The sequence below is a fragment of the Oryza brachyantha genome, chromosome 4, assembly GCF_000231095.2.
Source record: "Oryza brachyantha chromosome 4, ObraRS2, whole genome shotgun sequence".
In the NCBI taxonomy this organism is placed as follows: domain Eukaryota; kingdom Viridiplantae; phylum Streptophyta; class Magnoliopsida; order Poales; family Poaceae; genus Oryza; species Oryza brachyantha.
The window spans coordinates 21536832-21552799 of NC_023166.2; the positions used below are offsets into that span (position 1 = coordinate 21536832).

General features: G+C 41.0%; 3 protein-coding genes across 3 annotated transcripts; all 3 read right to left on the reverse strand.

Moving 5' to 3' along the window:
* Positions 1–2242: 2242 nt before the first annotated feature.
* Positions 2243–3499, reverse strand: LOC102716497 (peroxidase 2-like). Its single transcript, XM_040523337.1, has 2 exons — positions 3198–3499; positions 2243–3115 (listed from the first exon to the last, which is right to left on the reverse strand). The coding sequence occupies exons 1-2, from the start codon at positions 3432–3434 to the stop codon at positions 2336–2338; spliced, it is 1017 nt and encodes a 338-aa protein (XP_040379271.1). The 5' UTR covers positions 3435–3499; the 3' UTR covers positions 2243–2335.
* Positions 3500–9199: 5700 nt separating this feature from the next.
* Positions 9200–10656, reverse strand: LOC121054249 (cationic peroxidase SPC4-like). Its single transcript, XM_040523486.1, has one exon. The coding sequence runs from the start codon at positions 10607–10609 to the stop codon at positions 9560–9562; it is 1050 nt and encodes a 349-aa protein (XP_040379420.1). The 5' UTR covers positions 10610–10656; the 3' UTR covers positions 9200–9559.
* A 3706-nt stretch (positions 10657–14362) lies between these two features.
* Positions 14363–15641, reverse strand: LOC102707580 (cationic peroxidase SPC4-like). Its single transcript, XM_006653007.3, has one exon. It carries the CDS (start codon positions 15619–15621, stop codon positions 14605–14607), a length of 1017 nt encoding a protein of 338 aa, XP_006653070.1. The 5' UTR covers positions 15622–15641; the 3' UTR covers positions 14363–14604.
* Between the last annotated feature and the right edge of the window lie 327 nt (positions 15642–15968).

Genomic DNA, 15968 nt, shown 5'->3' on the forward strand with positions numbered 1-15968 from the left:
GCGGAGAAAAATTAATGTGGTTGAAGGATATTTTGTTTTATAAAGTAAAATAAAACTACCAAAGCAAATAAAAATTTCTTTAAACATATTAATTAAATAATCATATCTGGCTATACCTTTAAACCTGCTCCTAGTCTTTTAATGATATATATTATTTGAGATATCATATGTAAATTTACACAGGAAGACCATCTCATCGATCTTGACCGTATTTTATGGACTGGAATTAAGCTAGATTAAGGTTGATTGCCGACACACTTCAGCTTAATTTGAGGGATGTGTTTGCATTGCATGAATTAGTGGGGCCAGATTTTGTTCACGAACTTTCCTGGTATCTGCAGTGTAATGGTTTTTTTTTTAAAAAAAAGTAGAATAACCATCCGTTCGATGAATACAACCTTTATAGGCCAGGAAGCTTTCAACATCCGGAGCGTGGCAGTCAACAAGTTAAATTTGTTTGAACAGAAGAGAAGTGAAGGGGGAAAACTAGACGTGTCACCTACGAAAGAAATTAAACCAAAAGGTGTGTTTTCCTCATGAAAAAAATAAAAATAAGATAGTAATTATATTTTGTAATATGACAAATGGTCAAATTTATACTCAAAATATAAACGACACAAGTTACAACAAAATTTAGACAAAAGGCTCACATGAGCCCTGCTTTTACTACAAGCAATAGAGTTTTACTGGGTTACCAGCTTACAACATCAGTTTTTACACAAACAAAAGTAAACCGGGCGCACACAGGTCCACCAACATCAAAACAACGACTCTAAATCATCTCTAAACTTAGTTCATTAAACAAACTAGCCAAACAGTTAAAAAATGGAGGGATATTTTAAAAATATGGAAAGATAATTATTTTCGTGGTTTAATTATGGGGGAAGAAGATGAAAACTCACTTATTTTCGTTGAGCATGCTTCCTGAAATACTCGATAGCATGTGTTTTGTTAAAAAAAACTGCAGAATAGTTGTTTTAGAAAACCATATTGATTCATTTTTATGTTTAAAATAATTAATATTTAATTAATTATGCGATAATGGCCCTGTAATTCTTGTTTTTCAACGTATTAGTGTTAGCCTTATTTGACACGTGCGTAAGTTGAGTGAGAACTATATGCGGAGGTTTAATTTGGTGCCGGAAGGGAAGGTGGCTCCTTTTTCTCTCCTCTCTGCTACAGTACTATTAGAAGGTCGAGGAAGAGCGAAGTTCGTCCGTCCCCCTATCCCCTCCGATTCCGACGGCTTCGGTCGCCGGCGGCGGGGAGGGGTCCAGGTAGTCCCCGTAGTAGGATTAATTTTTTGCTTTGTTTGTATTTTCCTAATTTCTTTGTGTAGCTCGATAGGTCGCCGGCATCGCGTCCTTTTGTCTCGATGTAAAACCATGGTTCTTGATCTCTCGTGGTAGTAGCTCCGAGTTTGCCTATGGCGTCTTCAAATGCGCTGCAGGTTTACGTTTTAGCGGGTTGTGCCGGCCATCATCTTTATCTTCGGCGATACATCCGCAAGAATGTCGACCTTCTTTATCAACGGAGGAGGATCTTTAGGGAGTGGCTGAACTTACTTGTTGTCATCAATGAAGCTTCAACCTCCATCTTCGGAGGGCCCATTTGGGTTTGCTTCTTGGTGTCAATCTGCAGCTGCTTGCGGTCTTTAAATCACCGTCGTCGTTGTTATAGTTATCTTCGTCCAGGCAAAGAAGTAGCGTAGGACCCGATTGCTTTTTTGGGATCTTTTAGAGTCCCTTAATGCAAATGTCTTGAGCTTATGTTAATTTGACCATCTGCCCTCTTTACAAAACTACTCGAGGATAACTTGGCATGTGTATTTCTAAGGGTTAATTAGATTCATGTCATTATAAATTTGCCAGTTTTGAAATACACATTTACAATTCGATTAATGGTAAAGATGCCACTATGATTTTAGAACCATTTCAGATATGTTATTTTTGGACCAAATTGCGCTTGCACATGCCAAGAGCGCAGTAAATAGCAGATGGGCAATATGGTCCAATTTTTTTAAAAAATACATCGAAAGGGTATGAAGTGGCATATTTATAATACTTCTGAAATTATAATAGCATCTTACAATTAATCGAATTATAATGATATATTTTAATACTAGCAAATTTATAATAGCATGAATCTAATTAACCCTTTTTTTAAACCGTATGAGTGAGAACTATATATAGACAGTTGCATATTTGAGATGTAAATAAATGGAGTGTCCAAAAGTTGGGTGAGAGAAAAACAGTGCAGATGCAGTACGTCTTATTATACGGCCGTCAACGAAACATACAAAGGCCACACAGTACGCATGCAAGATACATGTCAATCAAGCAGAGGCGGCGAATCCCTCTTCCTCACTGCCGGTGGTCTCCACGAGGCGCGGTGATCGGTTCGACCTGGAGCAGCTCCGGCGGATCTCGCCGACGTTCCCGCCGGGCCTCGGTACCTTGCTCAGCTTGATGATCGACTTGGTAAAATTGGAGAAGAACGCTGCCTTGTCCTGCGCGAACTGCCTGACTATGGGCGCGGTGATCGGGTCCCTGATGAGCGCCATGTCGGAGGTGAAGACGCCCTGGCTCCTTGTGAGCGCTATGTAGTAGCCGTTGTCGAAGGTGACCGGCGTGACGACGTCCAGGTCCTGCTTCCCGTTGGGGTCGACGCTGCAGTTGGCCGCCATCTTCCGGGAGAAGGCGTCGTCCTGGGGCCTCACGAACGGGCACCGCGACTTCCCCACGGTGTGGCCGCCGGAGAGCGCCACCAGGTCGGCGGCGTCTCGCATGCCCCTGCTCCCGAACAGGTTGATGAGCTGCTGTACGCTGGAGGTGCCCGGGCCGGGGAGCTGGTTGACGAGGTTCGCCGGGGCCGGGGCGAGGCTGTCGAGCTGGCCGAGGGACGGGGAGTAGGAGGGCCCGCCGGAGAGGACGACGGCGTCGCGGGTGGCGAGCGCGGAGATGTCGGCGCAGGAGACGGTGGGCCCGCAGGCGGCGTGCACCATGGCGCGGATGTCGTCGACGAGCTGCAGCGCACGCGGCTGCAGCGAGTTGGCGTTGGGCGGCTGGGCTTGCTCCGAGTCGGTGCCGGTCAGGAACACCGACGCGTCGCACCCCTGCATCAAGTACGTTCATTTCAATTTTAGCACTAATTTAATTTGGTTCATGGACGTAGATTAATTAGTAGGTAGCGCGTGCCTGCGGGAAGCAGTCGTGGAAGAAGATGCGGATGAGGCCGGCGGCGAGGGCGATGTCGCGCTGGAGCGCGGCCTGCACGGCGGAGCGCACGATGGACTCGAGCTGCGGGCACGACGCGGCGTGGAAGTCCACAGACAGCTGAGGCGCTGCAGCTAAAGCTGCAGGTGCTGGTGGGGAGAGGAGGAGGAGGAGGACGGCGACGGCCACTGCCACTGCATGGGCGCTTTTGCTGGCCATCTTTAATTTGGCCTGAGCCGTCGTCGTCGTAGACTAGAACGGAGCTAATATATATATGGTGGTGCCTGTGGCTTCCTCACGTCCACAAGAGCCCCTTATTTATAGGCTAGCGACCGGGCGAGGAAGGATTTCATTTCACTGCTCTAAAAAAGTCATCAGTGTTTCTCTAGCTTTGAACCAGTATGATACTTATCGGAAGAGATTTGTTCTAGTTCAACAAAAAAAATACCGCTATCTCGTAGTATCAAATCGTTTCTGATAGTTGAATCTAACAGTGCACATCCTACTCAGCTAGATCCAATGGTAAGGAATGATTTGGTATCTCAAGGTACTTTTTATTGGACCGAAGCAAATCTTTTATCATAAATATATAATTGCAAGTTATTATATTCGTATAGAGAAGATATATATATAGCTAGTGCAGCTCATTTTCGATCGAACCACGCCTGCATGGACACCAGTCGCTAACTAGCTCCTTCCAAGTAGGCCTGCTAATGGGTTGGATGAAAATGGGTTAAATAGAGCTCTTATCATAAATGGATTGTAACTTCAACTGGTCTGAATTGGATTGGGTTATAAAGACAAATGAATTGGTATGGACTGGATTTGGTTAGGTTATTTTAAGTTCTAAATGGATTTAACCCGTGGAGGGTAAATGGATCCTTTAATTGGATAGCTAATGGATAAGATAATAGACATACGTGGGGCCCACATGTAGAAATCGACCAAAATTTGTACAAAGTTGCTTTTATACATAACAGATCATCTCACTAAATTTCAGTCAAATTTGATAAACTTTTATAGTGTGAACGCGAGTTTTAAAATTTTAGGTCCGAGTTTATATATATCAAATGGTGCATCCATTTTACAAGAGTGGGTTGAATCCATTTTAACCAAATGAGTTGGTGCAGGTTGGGCTAAAATCAAAGTTGGATTGGTTTAAATTGAATCCCAATAAAGAATAATTGGTACGGGTTGGTTTGGTAGACTAATTAGTAAAAAAATTGATTGAAGCGGATTTAGATTGGATTACAATCTACTGGCAGGCTTACTTCCAAGTCCCATGCATATTGCATATGCATCCCCCCAAGATGATGGATAAAATAAAGAGAGAAGAAAAAGAAAGACACTTATGATTATGAACCGTAAAATATGGAGGAATAATGAACAAGCGGTGGCAAGAGGGGGTTATCGGTCACGTGGTGGATATATGAAAAAAAAAGTGATAGTGGACTATTATTATCTTCTTATCTTATTGAGACTTGTATGCATGTAAGTGTGTCTTGTTTAATTTAGCATGGTTGACGGTTGCTTTATTCTTCATAGCTTTCTTCGATCACCTTATGGGCTTATGGCTAGGTAGCAGAGCAAGTGGGGTGGGCACGCCTTCACACTGGACTCTGTAGCCTGTAATAATGCTCCAACACGTACTTCTGTCAAAAAAAATCAATTCTTCGGTTTCCGTATCCAACTTTGACCATCTGTTTTATTTAAAAATTTTTAAAAAATTAAAAAAAATTAGTCACACGTAAAATACTATCCATAATTTATCATCTAATAAAAACAAAAATATCAATCGAAAAAAAATTAAATAAAATAAAGAGTCAAAAATTATATGTAAAAAATAAAAAATTGGTTTATTTTTGGACGTAGTGAGTACGGGTTTTGATGTTTGAAACGTGTTGTCCCAGCTGTCGCAAACGTACGGGTTCTGCGGATAAGCAGGCCACATATGCCCATCTGACAAAACCGAAAAATGACAGTGCTAGCACAGTATTTTTGCGTGGAAATTTCCAGCTTTTAGCTAACCCCGACCACTTGCCCAAAGTCCATGCATTCACGGGCTAGGAATGGTCATTTTTTTTTCTGATCTCTCTCTGACACAATTGTTTTTTCCGACGCTAATTTTGGTTGTCGGTCATATATGCAACATATCTTTATTTTTGGTTCTGATAAATATTGAATTCGGTTACATACATATATACTAATTGGTCAAAAATTTTGACGTTAATCTTTTTAATGGTTAATTTTGAGATGTGATGTAACCATAATTCTCCGTTATATATAATAAGTTCATGAAACACGTGTAATTAATATAATAACCTTATTGATTTATAGGAATAGCATCCAAGATAAATCTACATACACTATTGTTATATTTATGGACTAAGTATTTTAGAATTTATTAGTTATTAATAGTTTAGGTTTGTTAAGTTTGACAAAAAAAAAACCTATGATTTTTTTTTTGCGGAAGAGTATTAAAGGTAAGACGAGGAGAGAGGGGAAAGGACGATTAACACGTGCTGGCAGCCTGGCATATATCCTTGTTTTTTTTAAGAACAAAAGCATTTACAGATATTTGTCCGATGTATTTTAGAAGTCGGCTAAAATGTCTATCCCCATCTTTTTGTTTATATTTATGCTTATAAGTCAAAATTTTAATTTTTAACAGTTAATTTTAAGATTTTTTTCATCGAAGTTTATTTTTTAATCTTGTCTTTTAAATTGCTAAAAATATGTATATTATATTTTTATTAATAAATTATCTTGTTTATAAATACGTTGTTTTGCTTTTATAATAAAGAAAGTACGCATGCTTATAATTGACTTTGATTGATCCGGCCGACCAGCCGAAATGTTAGAATTAAGAGGAAGGGCAGGTATATATAGCTAGCTTGCACTTTGAGCGGTGAAAGTGCTTCGCAAAAACTTGAAAGTCGTGCGTGTGTCCGTTCTTTTTTGGCGGAGAACTTGAAAGTCATGTAACAGGCCGGTGTCGCTGTACATATATCGATTATCTACTAGCTCCGGGCATCACTTGCACTTCAGTTTGACAATACATGCATAACCTCTCGATCGATCTCCATCCATCAGCTAGATGCGATGCGTAGTAATTGTTGGGGTCAAGCTAATTAAATTGCTAATCCACCCTTGACGTTTGTGGCTGACGACAATTAATTAATAATGCAACGTCAATTAATCTGATTTTTCCACTCCCTCCATCCAGGCTCGCTCGACCACCCATCGATCGATCGCGACATGATTGTTGGATCGCTGTTAATTAATCAATCTGATTTCTTAACGCCAAAAGAATGCATGAATCGACGACAACACCATGGACATGGATGTGCTTTCCGTGCTCCTCGATCCGGCGCCCATGCCCCTCTGCTTTCTTCCATGTTATGGCATCCAGATGCCGTGTAAGCACGGTTTTTCTTTTGATCCTTTCTATAGCCACTCTTTTAGTTAATCTTTTCTTGACCGTTATTTTTATTCTGAAATCACTATATTGACCCTGTATCGAGAATTATTTGATGCCAAATTTGAAAATTCAAGATTTCAACCACATTTTAAAAAAATATTATCCCTATATGAGTTTGAGAAATTGAAATCAATAATTAACTTTCTCTAGTTTAAATTTTGGTGAAATATTATCCTAATATCATCGAATTTGGTATCTCGAGATACCGGTACCCTGACGTACCGGAGCAAATCTCAATTAAATAACAACGTACGCAGAGAAATGGTAGCTGCTTGTGGCTTCCTCACGTCCAGAAATGGGCGTTATTTATAAGCTAGATAAGGCGCGCGCCTCACATTTTTCCAACATGCCAGCCGCATACCAATCGAATCGCTACCTCCATATGCCATATAGGCAGGCATACATCGCCCGGTCGTCGTTGCCGACGGAGAAAAGCTAACCTATAAAAAGTCAGTAATAGTTTACTACGTAGTAGTATCTAGGTAGAGAGGAAAGGCCTCGTCTTTTACGTTTTGCTTATGTTTAAAAATCAAAATTTAAAATTTTTAACCTTAAATTTTGAGGTTTTTATTATATCTTATTTTTCAGTTTTTGCTTATATATAAAAGTTTTATTTTAAATTATTTTTCGTTTACAAATACGTTGTTTGACTTATTCAACCAAAAAGCAAAATATTATATTGCTAAAAACATGAAAAACAATTTCACAATATTATATTAATATGATATATAAGTTGAAGTTCAAAAATAATAGATATAATTGTGAATATGCTTATGTTGTGTTCAGTTTAATTTATTTATTTTTTTGCTGTACACCGGATATGAACTTGCATAACTAATATATCTCATATTAATTTACGTTGATAACTTTTTTAAAAAATGTTTTTCGCTATTTAGACAACATAATAAAATAAGGAGATCGATCTGTCTATTTATCTTTTTTTAAAAAAACTTTTATAACTATTTATACGATATAAGAAAAGGAGGAGATCTAAGTGTTTATTCATAAAAGCGTTCCCCGGCCCGTACGTCGTAGAGGTGGAGGGAGTGATCAGGAATGAGGCGACGCAGCCAACAACTGAGCTTGCTAGCTTATCGTACATGATCACATCCTGGAAGAAAAGTTGTACTAGTATCCTGATTGTGTATTTGTTAAAAAAAAGTCTCTCTCGTGGGCTGCCTTCAATTTAGAAGGCCAAGTGGCGTACGTGGGGACGTCTTCGCACTGTACTACGACTACAGGAACACCTCATACGGCTGTATGGGTTTTAATGCGATGGATCATACCCAATGCAATTTTACGGTACTTAAATACACATTTTAGTGTAAAATTTAGTATCTCATAGGTATCAAGAGAAGTATTATGAGGTATCAAATTTTTGCACTAAAATTTTAGTATCTCATAGTACCTTCTTAAGGACCGAAAATTGCTTGACTTTGAGTGGTCCATGATTATTGAGATCCCACTAACTAAAATATCTCATTTTCGGCCCTAGTATATGCCACGATGTAGTTTAATTCCTGAGAGAAAACATATCAATCAACGAAATGTTAAAACCTAGAAGCCACCTTGCAGATATCGTATATTTAACAAATGTCGATGTATATATATATGAACATCGTCTATCTGGTCCAGCCGCCACTTGCATTGAGCCATTGACATATTTCTAAAAAAAAACATTGGAAATCTAGTCAAATTTCTTATTTAATTTAATACATAAATTCATAAAGAAATATATTAAAGACAAGACACATGCCCACCGAGAATAATCTATGTAAACACTATTGACATGTATCGTAAACATAATCGAAGTCACCATGAACATCACGAAAATTAACATGTGGAACACACCCCGATGCAAAGGAGTAGTCGATCCACTTGATTTGCAAAGGTTGCCACCGTCGCCTCTGCCTCCGTTGCCGCCTCCTCCATTGTCGTTGTCTCCTCCATTACCATCATCAGCTCCTCCTCCAGCGCTGAACATGTTAGTGTCGTTGGGTTGACATTGGCTTATTGATGAATTCGTTGCGGAACGATTAGCAGTTGTGCATGTAGAGAGGCAGGACGAAATCAGATTATAGATGATTAACTAATGAGTAATTTTCTATTCCTTGAGAAAGTACCAAGAGATATCACTGTTTTTTATGTAAAATTTGATACCTCTTTATACCTTATATACTAGAAGATATCAAATTTTATATAGAAAATAGTGATACTTCTTTGTACCTACTCAAGAATGAGAAAAATGCTCTTACCTAATAGAATATGTCTCTTATATCTCGTGCATAGATCAAGTCCATTCTCCTTTTATAGGAGACAAAGGAAGATGAAGATGGATGGTCATGAAAGATGAATAGAAAGAGAGCACTAACCAGCCATCAAACCACCATTTGACATCAATTAGTAATAGTTGAGTAGGTTACCACTCCATTTAATTACCAATTATTTAAATAATTCTAAAAAAAATCTTCATAGATATGAATACAAATAATTCCTAGCATCATGAGACTTATAATTTATTTGATTTAATTACATGAATTACCCAATTAAATCCAACAAAATTCTCTTTTATTTATGTCGGAGCAGGGTAATTAAATTACTAATACATCTTCACATTTGCAGGGTGACGACAGCTAATGATGTGTAACCAGTTATTACTCGAGGCTAGCTCGCTCGACCACCGATCGATCGCAACATAATTGAAGGATCGTTGCTTATTAGCGCCAAAAGATTGGATCTCATGACTCTAGGAAAACCCAAAATTGTAGGTACGTACGTATATATGCATGGTACATGCATACAGCATATATATATCGATGATCTTGATATCGATCCATATATATAGGAGTATATATATAATCCATCACGCAGAGGCGGCGAACCCCTCGTCTTCGTCGTCGGTGGTATCTTGGACGACGACGCGCGGCGCTTTGTTGGAAGCAAAGCAGTTGCGGCGGATCTCGCCATTGTTGTCGTCGAGCCTGAGCGTTGGTACGTTGCTGAGCTTGACCATGGACTTGGCAAACTGGTTGAAGAAGGCGGCCTTGTCTTGTGCGTACTGCCTGACGATGGGCCTAGTTTGGGGGTCCTTGATGAGCGCCATGTCGGAGGTGAAGACCCCCTGGTTGTAAGTCAGCGCGATGTAGTATCCGTTGTCGAAGGCGTCGGGCGTGATCACGTCCAGATTCTGCAGCCGCCTGCTGTCCCTGCTGCAGTTCGCCTTCAGCTTTTTGGAGAAGGTGTCTTCCTGCCGGTCAGCCCGGTCCTGGAAGGTGCCGCAGCTCGCCTTCCCGACGGTGTGGCCGCCGGAGAGCGCCACCAGGTCGGCGGGCTCTCCCAGGCCCCTGCTCCTGTTTTTGAACCCGTCGAGGAGCTCCTTGATGGTGGATGATCTCGGCGACGGGAGTTCCAGGACGAGCTCCTCTCGTGCCGGGGCGAGGCTGTCCTTGCGGCCAAGGAGCACGTCGTAGGAGGGGCCGCCGGAGACGACGACGGCGTCACGGGTGGCGAGGGCGGAGATGTCGGCGCAGGAGACGGTGGGGCCACAGGCGGCGTGCACCTTGGCGCGGATGTCCTCGACGAGCTGCAGCGCCTTGGGCTGCAGGGACAGGTTGGGCGGCATGCGCAGCTCCGAAGCAGCGGTGTCATTCAGATACACCGACGCGTCGCACCCCTGCGGGAAGCAGTCGTGGAAGAAGATGCGGATGAGGCCGGCGGCGATGGCGATCTCGCGCTGGAGCGCGTCCTCCACGTAGTAGCTCACGATGTGCTGCAGCTGAGGGCACGACGCCGCGTGGAAGTCCACGGACAGCTCGGGCGCTGCCGCTGCCGCTGCCGGTGGGGAGGAGATGAGGAGGAGGACGGCGACGACGGCCAATGCGCAGGCGGCGCTCATCCTGCTCACTGCACCCATCCCTCTGTCTTTTTTTTTTTCCTGGTCTTAATTTATTTGCAGTTTAATGAGCTCGTGGCTTCCTCCCTCCCGTCCTCAAGTGGCCCTTATTTATAAGCTGATCAAGCCAAGTCCAAATGAATTACTACTGTAGTAGCTCAGATTCTCTTTTTCCACCACACACATTCATACGTGCATGCTTCAATTCCATACCGACCTCCATGCACGACGACATCACCCGGTCGTCGTCCACGGCTCCACGCAGAAAAAGACAGTTACTTAAGGCACTTTAAATTTTACGACATCTAGTAACTCAATTCTTTTGTTTGCGTTTTCAGTGGACATGTACGCTTTCTAAACCGCTAAATAATATATTTTTTATAAAAAATTATATATAAAGGTTGATTTCAAAATTCATATCAATCTACATTTTAAATTCTCTACAGTCAACAATTAATTAATCATATATATATTAATCTATTATTATATTTTACGCGCTGGCACCTGTATATCTCACACAAAAAACATGGACTAAGGGTTCAATTCCCATTTTTTTCGCAAAACATCATATTGAATCTTTGGACACCTAAACAAAACATTAAACATAGATAAAAAAACTAATAGAGAAAAATAATGAGATGAATCTTTTGAGCCTAATTAGCTCATAATTATCCATAAGTGCTACAGTAACCCATATGTGTTATTGACAGATTAATTAGGCTCAAAAGTCGTCTCATGGTTTCGAGGCGAGCCATAAAATTCTTTTTTTCATTTGTATCTAAAAACATCTTTTAACATCTGATGTGCCATTCAAAAATAATTTTTCACGTACGAGACACACCTGAGTATAAGAAAAACCAGAATACAAGTGTAAGTCTGGTACGTTGTCTTCAATTTTCCCTGCAACGAGAAGCGCAAGTGGGGCCACGTGGGCACGCCTTCACACTGTGTTGCTACTAGTAGCAGTATTTACTGTGAAAAACAACTTTTTACACACAGACGTAGTTACATTCGTTACTTGTATGTTATCTAAATAGTCATAAAAAATTATGAAAAAATTTAACAAGATATTTTAATATGAGTTATATCACTCCACCAATATGCAAGTTTAAATTCAATTTCTACAAGTTATAGAAAAAATAACAAAAATAATTATGAATATGCATATGCTTTCAGTTTTGTTTGTTTTTTGCTACAACTTGTAAAAATTGAATTTAAACTTGCATGTTTGTAGAGTGATATAAATCATATTAATCTATGTTATCAAATTTTTTCATATTTTTAATGACTATTTAGATGTCATGCAAACACACGGGTGTGTGCTAAAAACTTTTTCGCATTTACTGTGTACTACACTTGAAGTTTAATTGAACGGCAGGCTCGGGTAAGCTACGCCGCATGTCGATTCCGGAGATGCCAAACCTGATGTCGACTTTTTTTTTTGGAATTTTTCACCGTTACGGCTAAAGACGATAGATAAAAGGTATCTGATTTTTAATAGCCATTTAATGATATAAATAATAAAATTAGATATTATAAAACTAAAAATTTATTTAGAAAAAAAGATGATATTTTTTTACTGGTATTTCATAAAAATATATATATTGTTCAATTGTGCAAAAAATATGTACGCAAAAGTCATGTAAAATGTTGAAAATATCGGAAGAGTAGAACACAGTTCATGCGTAGCACTCGAGCGAGAGCGATCCACGACAGTCCATATGACCAATTCACCATATAAACCATCTACGTACCTTGTCGGCCGTATATATGACAAATATATTTTAATTCCTTGTTTAAAGATCGGAAGAATACATATCATACAAACCGTCTTAGGACCTAGAAGCAACGCATCTAGCTTGCCTTGCACCTATCGTGGGGCTCGCAAAACTTGGAATTACTTAACGGATGTCGATGTATATGTATGTGTACATCAGTTATCGATCTGGTCCAGCCACCACTTGCATTGAACCATCGACAATGCCATGGCCCCCTCCGTCTGTGCACGACGTACATAGCAAACCATACGCGCTAGCAATATATACGTGCTAATATTACGGTTCAATTTAATAATATAAATAAGATATTTTAAACTCTTTTAGATATAATCATATATATATATAAACTAAGAGCAATTTTATTTGAATAAGTATCACTATTTTCTATGTAAAATTTGGTATCTCTTGGTACCTTAGGTACTAAAAAATATCAAATTTTATATTGAAAAGAATGATATCTCATTGTACCTCTTTAATGATGAAAAAAAAACTCATAAACTAAACATTCGAAGTTGTTTGTCTATCATGCATTTGTTAATTTGGTAAACGTTGACAAAACAACAGCAAACCATCAGTTAACAATGATAATTATAGCTTTGCATAATTAATCATAGATTAGATCATATTGTAATAAATTACGAGTTTTTAAGTTTGGACCGTAATCCTAGAATTTGCAAGGCCATGTTTATATTTTAATTTCAGAACGTCACAACAATAAATTTATACACTAATTTCAAAATCACTGCAAGTTCACATATTGCAAGGATAATTTTAATTAAATAATTTATTCACGTTAACTAAAATTATCAGAAAATAAACTATATAAATGTAAATTTAATGAAAACCACATTATATAAATATGAGTTACATCACATTCAACTTCCCGTCTTCTTATAATAAATGAAACTTTGTTGACGTTTGTGTATATCAAAGAAACAAAACAACCATACAACTCTCAAATAATACGTAATTCAAAATCCAAATTTATTATGAGTTTAAAAACAAAATGAAACATTTACCTACCATAGGGGAGAAGAATCTGGATCGTTAAACCACATACAGATGTCTTGGGTCGTCAGATGTATCACACGATGATGATGAGTAAAATAAGTTGGTGCACTATAGAGTAATAGATGATTATGGCAGTAGAATGTTTCTTCTACTGATATTAAAACTCTAAATAAATAGTTGAGATTTCCTACCAACAATTATATGGGTAAAATACTATCAGCAAAGAACACTGCCAAGCTCTATGTGGACGGCTTCCTACTAGGGCATTTGGTGCTCAACAATAACGCTCCGCTCATGTGCTGCCTTGTAGCTCTCCTTTCTCAAGGCAAGGAAGTGAATATCGATCCAGGGACGAATTGAATCAACATGCTCAGCCATCCCTTTCCAAACCAATAATCACAAACAAATCATGCGCGGAGTTCTCGAGCTCCAGCTCCGGCTACCCCGCCTACCATGACAAAGCAATAATATTGTTCGGATCAACTTATATCGTAGAGATGAGATAATATAGAACCAATACCTAGAAGGACTAATTTCAGCACCCATCAGTTTATCCATTTCATCCTCCATCCTAAAAATAAAGGATGAAGGATAAAAATTGAGCTCTAACAGAATATCCATTTCATCCTCTATTTGTTGATGCCATCCATATTAGGAGAGGAAAACTCTATATTTGAATATTCTCTCTGCATCCTTCAAAGAGATATAGAGGAGTCATATATAAATGATCTGCTGGAGTACAAAGAGATATGAAGTATGAAACTGTTTTAAATGATCATCTAAATAAAGATATGGATGATCAAATTTAGATGAACCGCTGGGATGCTCGAATGTTACTGTTAGATTACATGTAGTTTATTGAAAAAACATTAGTAATGGAGGTGGGTGTGACGGATCCAAAGTTAAAATTAGTGTCTTCTTTTATAATATAAGCATAGATTAGAAAAATTTTACAAGCTAGGATCGATGTAAGAAAAAGAGGAGATTGAAATGATGTGGTGTCGTTTTGAAAGATAAAGAGTAGTGTTTTTATTGCACGGCCGTAAGGGAACATACAAAGAGGCAAGGCACAAGCCCTGCAGACCAAACAGATCGACTACAGTACAGTAATTAAGATAATTAAGCTAAGCTAGCTAGCTAGCTTTGCGTCAATTAGCACGTAGGTCCCTAGCTAATTTGTCGATAACGACGACGGACGGCCGCGACAGAGTGCGATAAATCTACGTATCAAGCAGAAGCGGCGAAGCCCTGGGCGTCGTCGGTGGCGGTGGCGTCGACGAGGCTCTGGCCGTTGGTCCTGAAGCAGCTGCGGCGGATCTCGCCTCGGTTCCCGTCGAGCCTCGGGACCTGGCTGAGCTTGACCATGGACTTGGCGAACTGGGTGAAGAATGCGGCCTTGTCGGCGGCGAACTGGCGGACGATGGGCCTGGTTTTGGGGTCCTTGACGAGCGCCATGTCGGAGGTGAAGACGCCCTGGTTGTTGGTGAGCGCAATGTAGTAGGCGTTGTCGAAGGCGTCGGGCGTGATCACGTCCAGGTTCTGCAGCCGGTTGGGGTCCTTGCTGCAGTTCACCGCCAGCTTCTTGGAGAAGGTGTCGTCTCGCCGCATCGCCCGGTCCTGGAAGAAGTCGCAGCGTGCCCTCCCGACGGTGTGGCCGCCGGAGAGCGCCACCAGGTCGGCGGCCTCTGCCAGGCCCCTGCTGCCGAATAGGTCGAGGAGTTCCTGGACGCTGGCGGTGTTCGGCCCCGGGAGATCGCCGACCAGGTTCCCCGAGGCCGGGGTGAGGCTGTCTTGCTGGCCGAGGGAGGGCTCGTAGGAGGGGCCCCCGGAGAGGACGACGGCGTCGCGGGTGGCGAGCGCGGAGATGTCGGCGCAGGAGACGGTGGGTCCGCATGCCGCGTGCACCTTGGCGCGGATGTCCTCCACCAGCTGCAGCGCCCGCGGCTGTAGGGTGAGGTTAGGCCCCATGCCCTGCTCCGAGCTTGTGCCTCCCCTCAGATACACCGACGCGTCGCACCCCTGCGGGAAGCAGTCGTGGAAGAAGATGCGGAGGAGGCCGGCGGCGAGGGCGATCTCCTGCTGGAGCGCCGCCTGCACGGAGGAGCGCACAATGGGCATCAACTGCGGGCATGACGCCGCGTGGAAGTCCACGGACAACTCATGAGCTGCTGCTGGTGGCGAGAGGAGGGCGACGACGACGACGGAGACGAGTGCCAATGCGCTTCTCCCGCTCGCTGCAGCCATCTTAATTTGTAGACTGGCCTGCGCTTGTGGCTTCCTCCCGTCAAGAACTGGCCGTTATTTATAGGCCAGCGACCGGAGAATCTAGCTGCTCCCATCCTACAAGGAGTGCGGTTGGTGATTTTTTTTTGTCATGGAAAAAACGATACATTTATAAATAAAAAATTTTATATATGTATGGTTAGTGATCTAAAAACCAATAAAAAAAAATCGGTAAAAAGTCTAAAATCAATTCTAAATTTAAAGTTAAAAATTAAATATTAAACATTTAAACACAAGCACAAGCGAAAAGATAGGGACAGTAGTTTTAAAATTCTTCTCACGAAGAGTTTCTTTGTTCTAAAATAAAA

Bases quoted from the DNA above. Each gene is read 5' to 3' on its own strand.
- LOC102716497 (XM_040523337.1), bottom strand. From the start codon at position 3,434: ATGGCCAGCAAAAGCGCCCATGCAGTGGCAGTGGCCGTCGCCGTCCTC. The intron at 3,116-3,197 runs GCACGCGCTACC...TACTTGATGCAG, and splicing joins TCCACGACTGCTTCCCGCAG to GGGTGCGACGCGTCGGTGTT.
- LOC102707580 (XM_006653007.3), bottom strand. From the start codon at position 15,621: ATGGCTGCAGCGAGCGGGAGAAGCGCATTGGCACTCGTCTCCGTCGTC.
- LOC121054249 (XM_040523486.1), bottom strand. From the start codon at position 10,609: ATGGGTGCAGTGAGCAGGATGAGCGCCGCCTGCGCATTGGCCGTCGTC.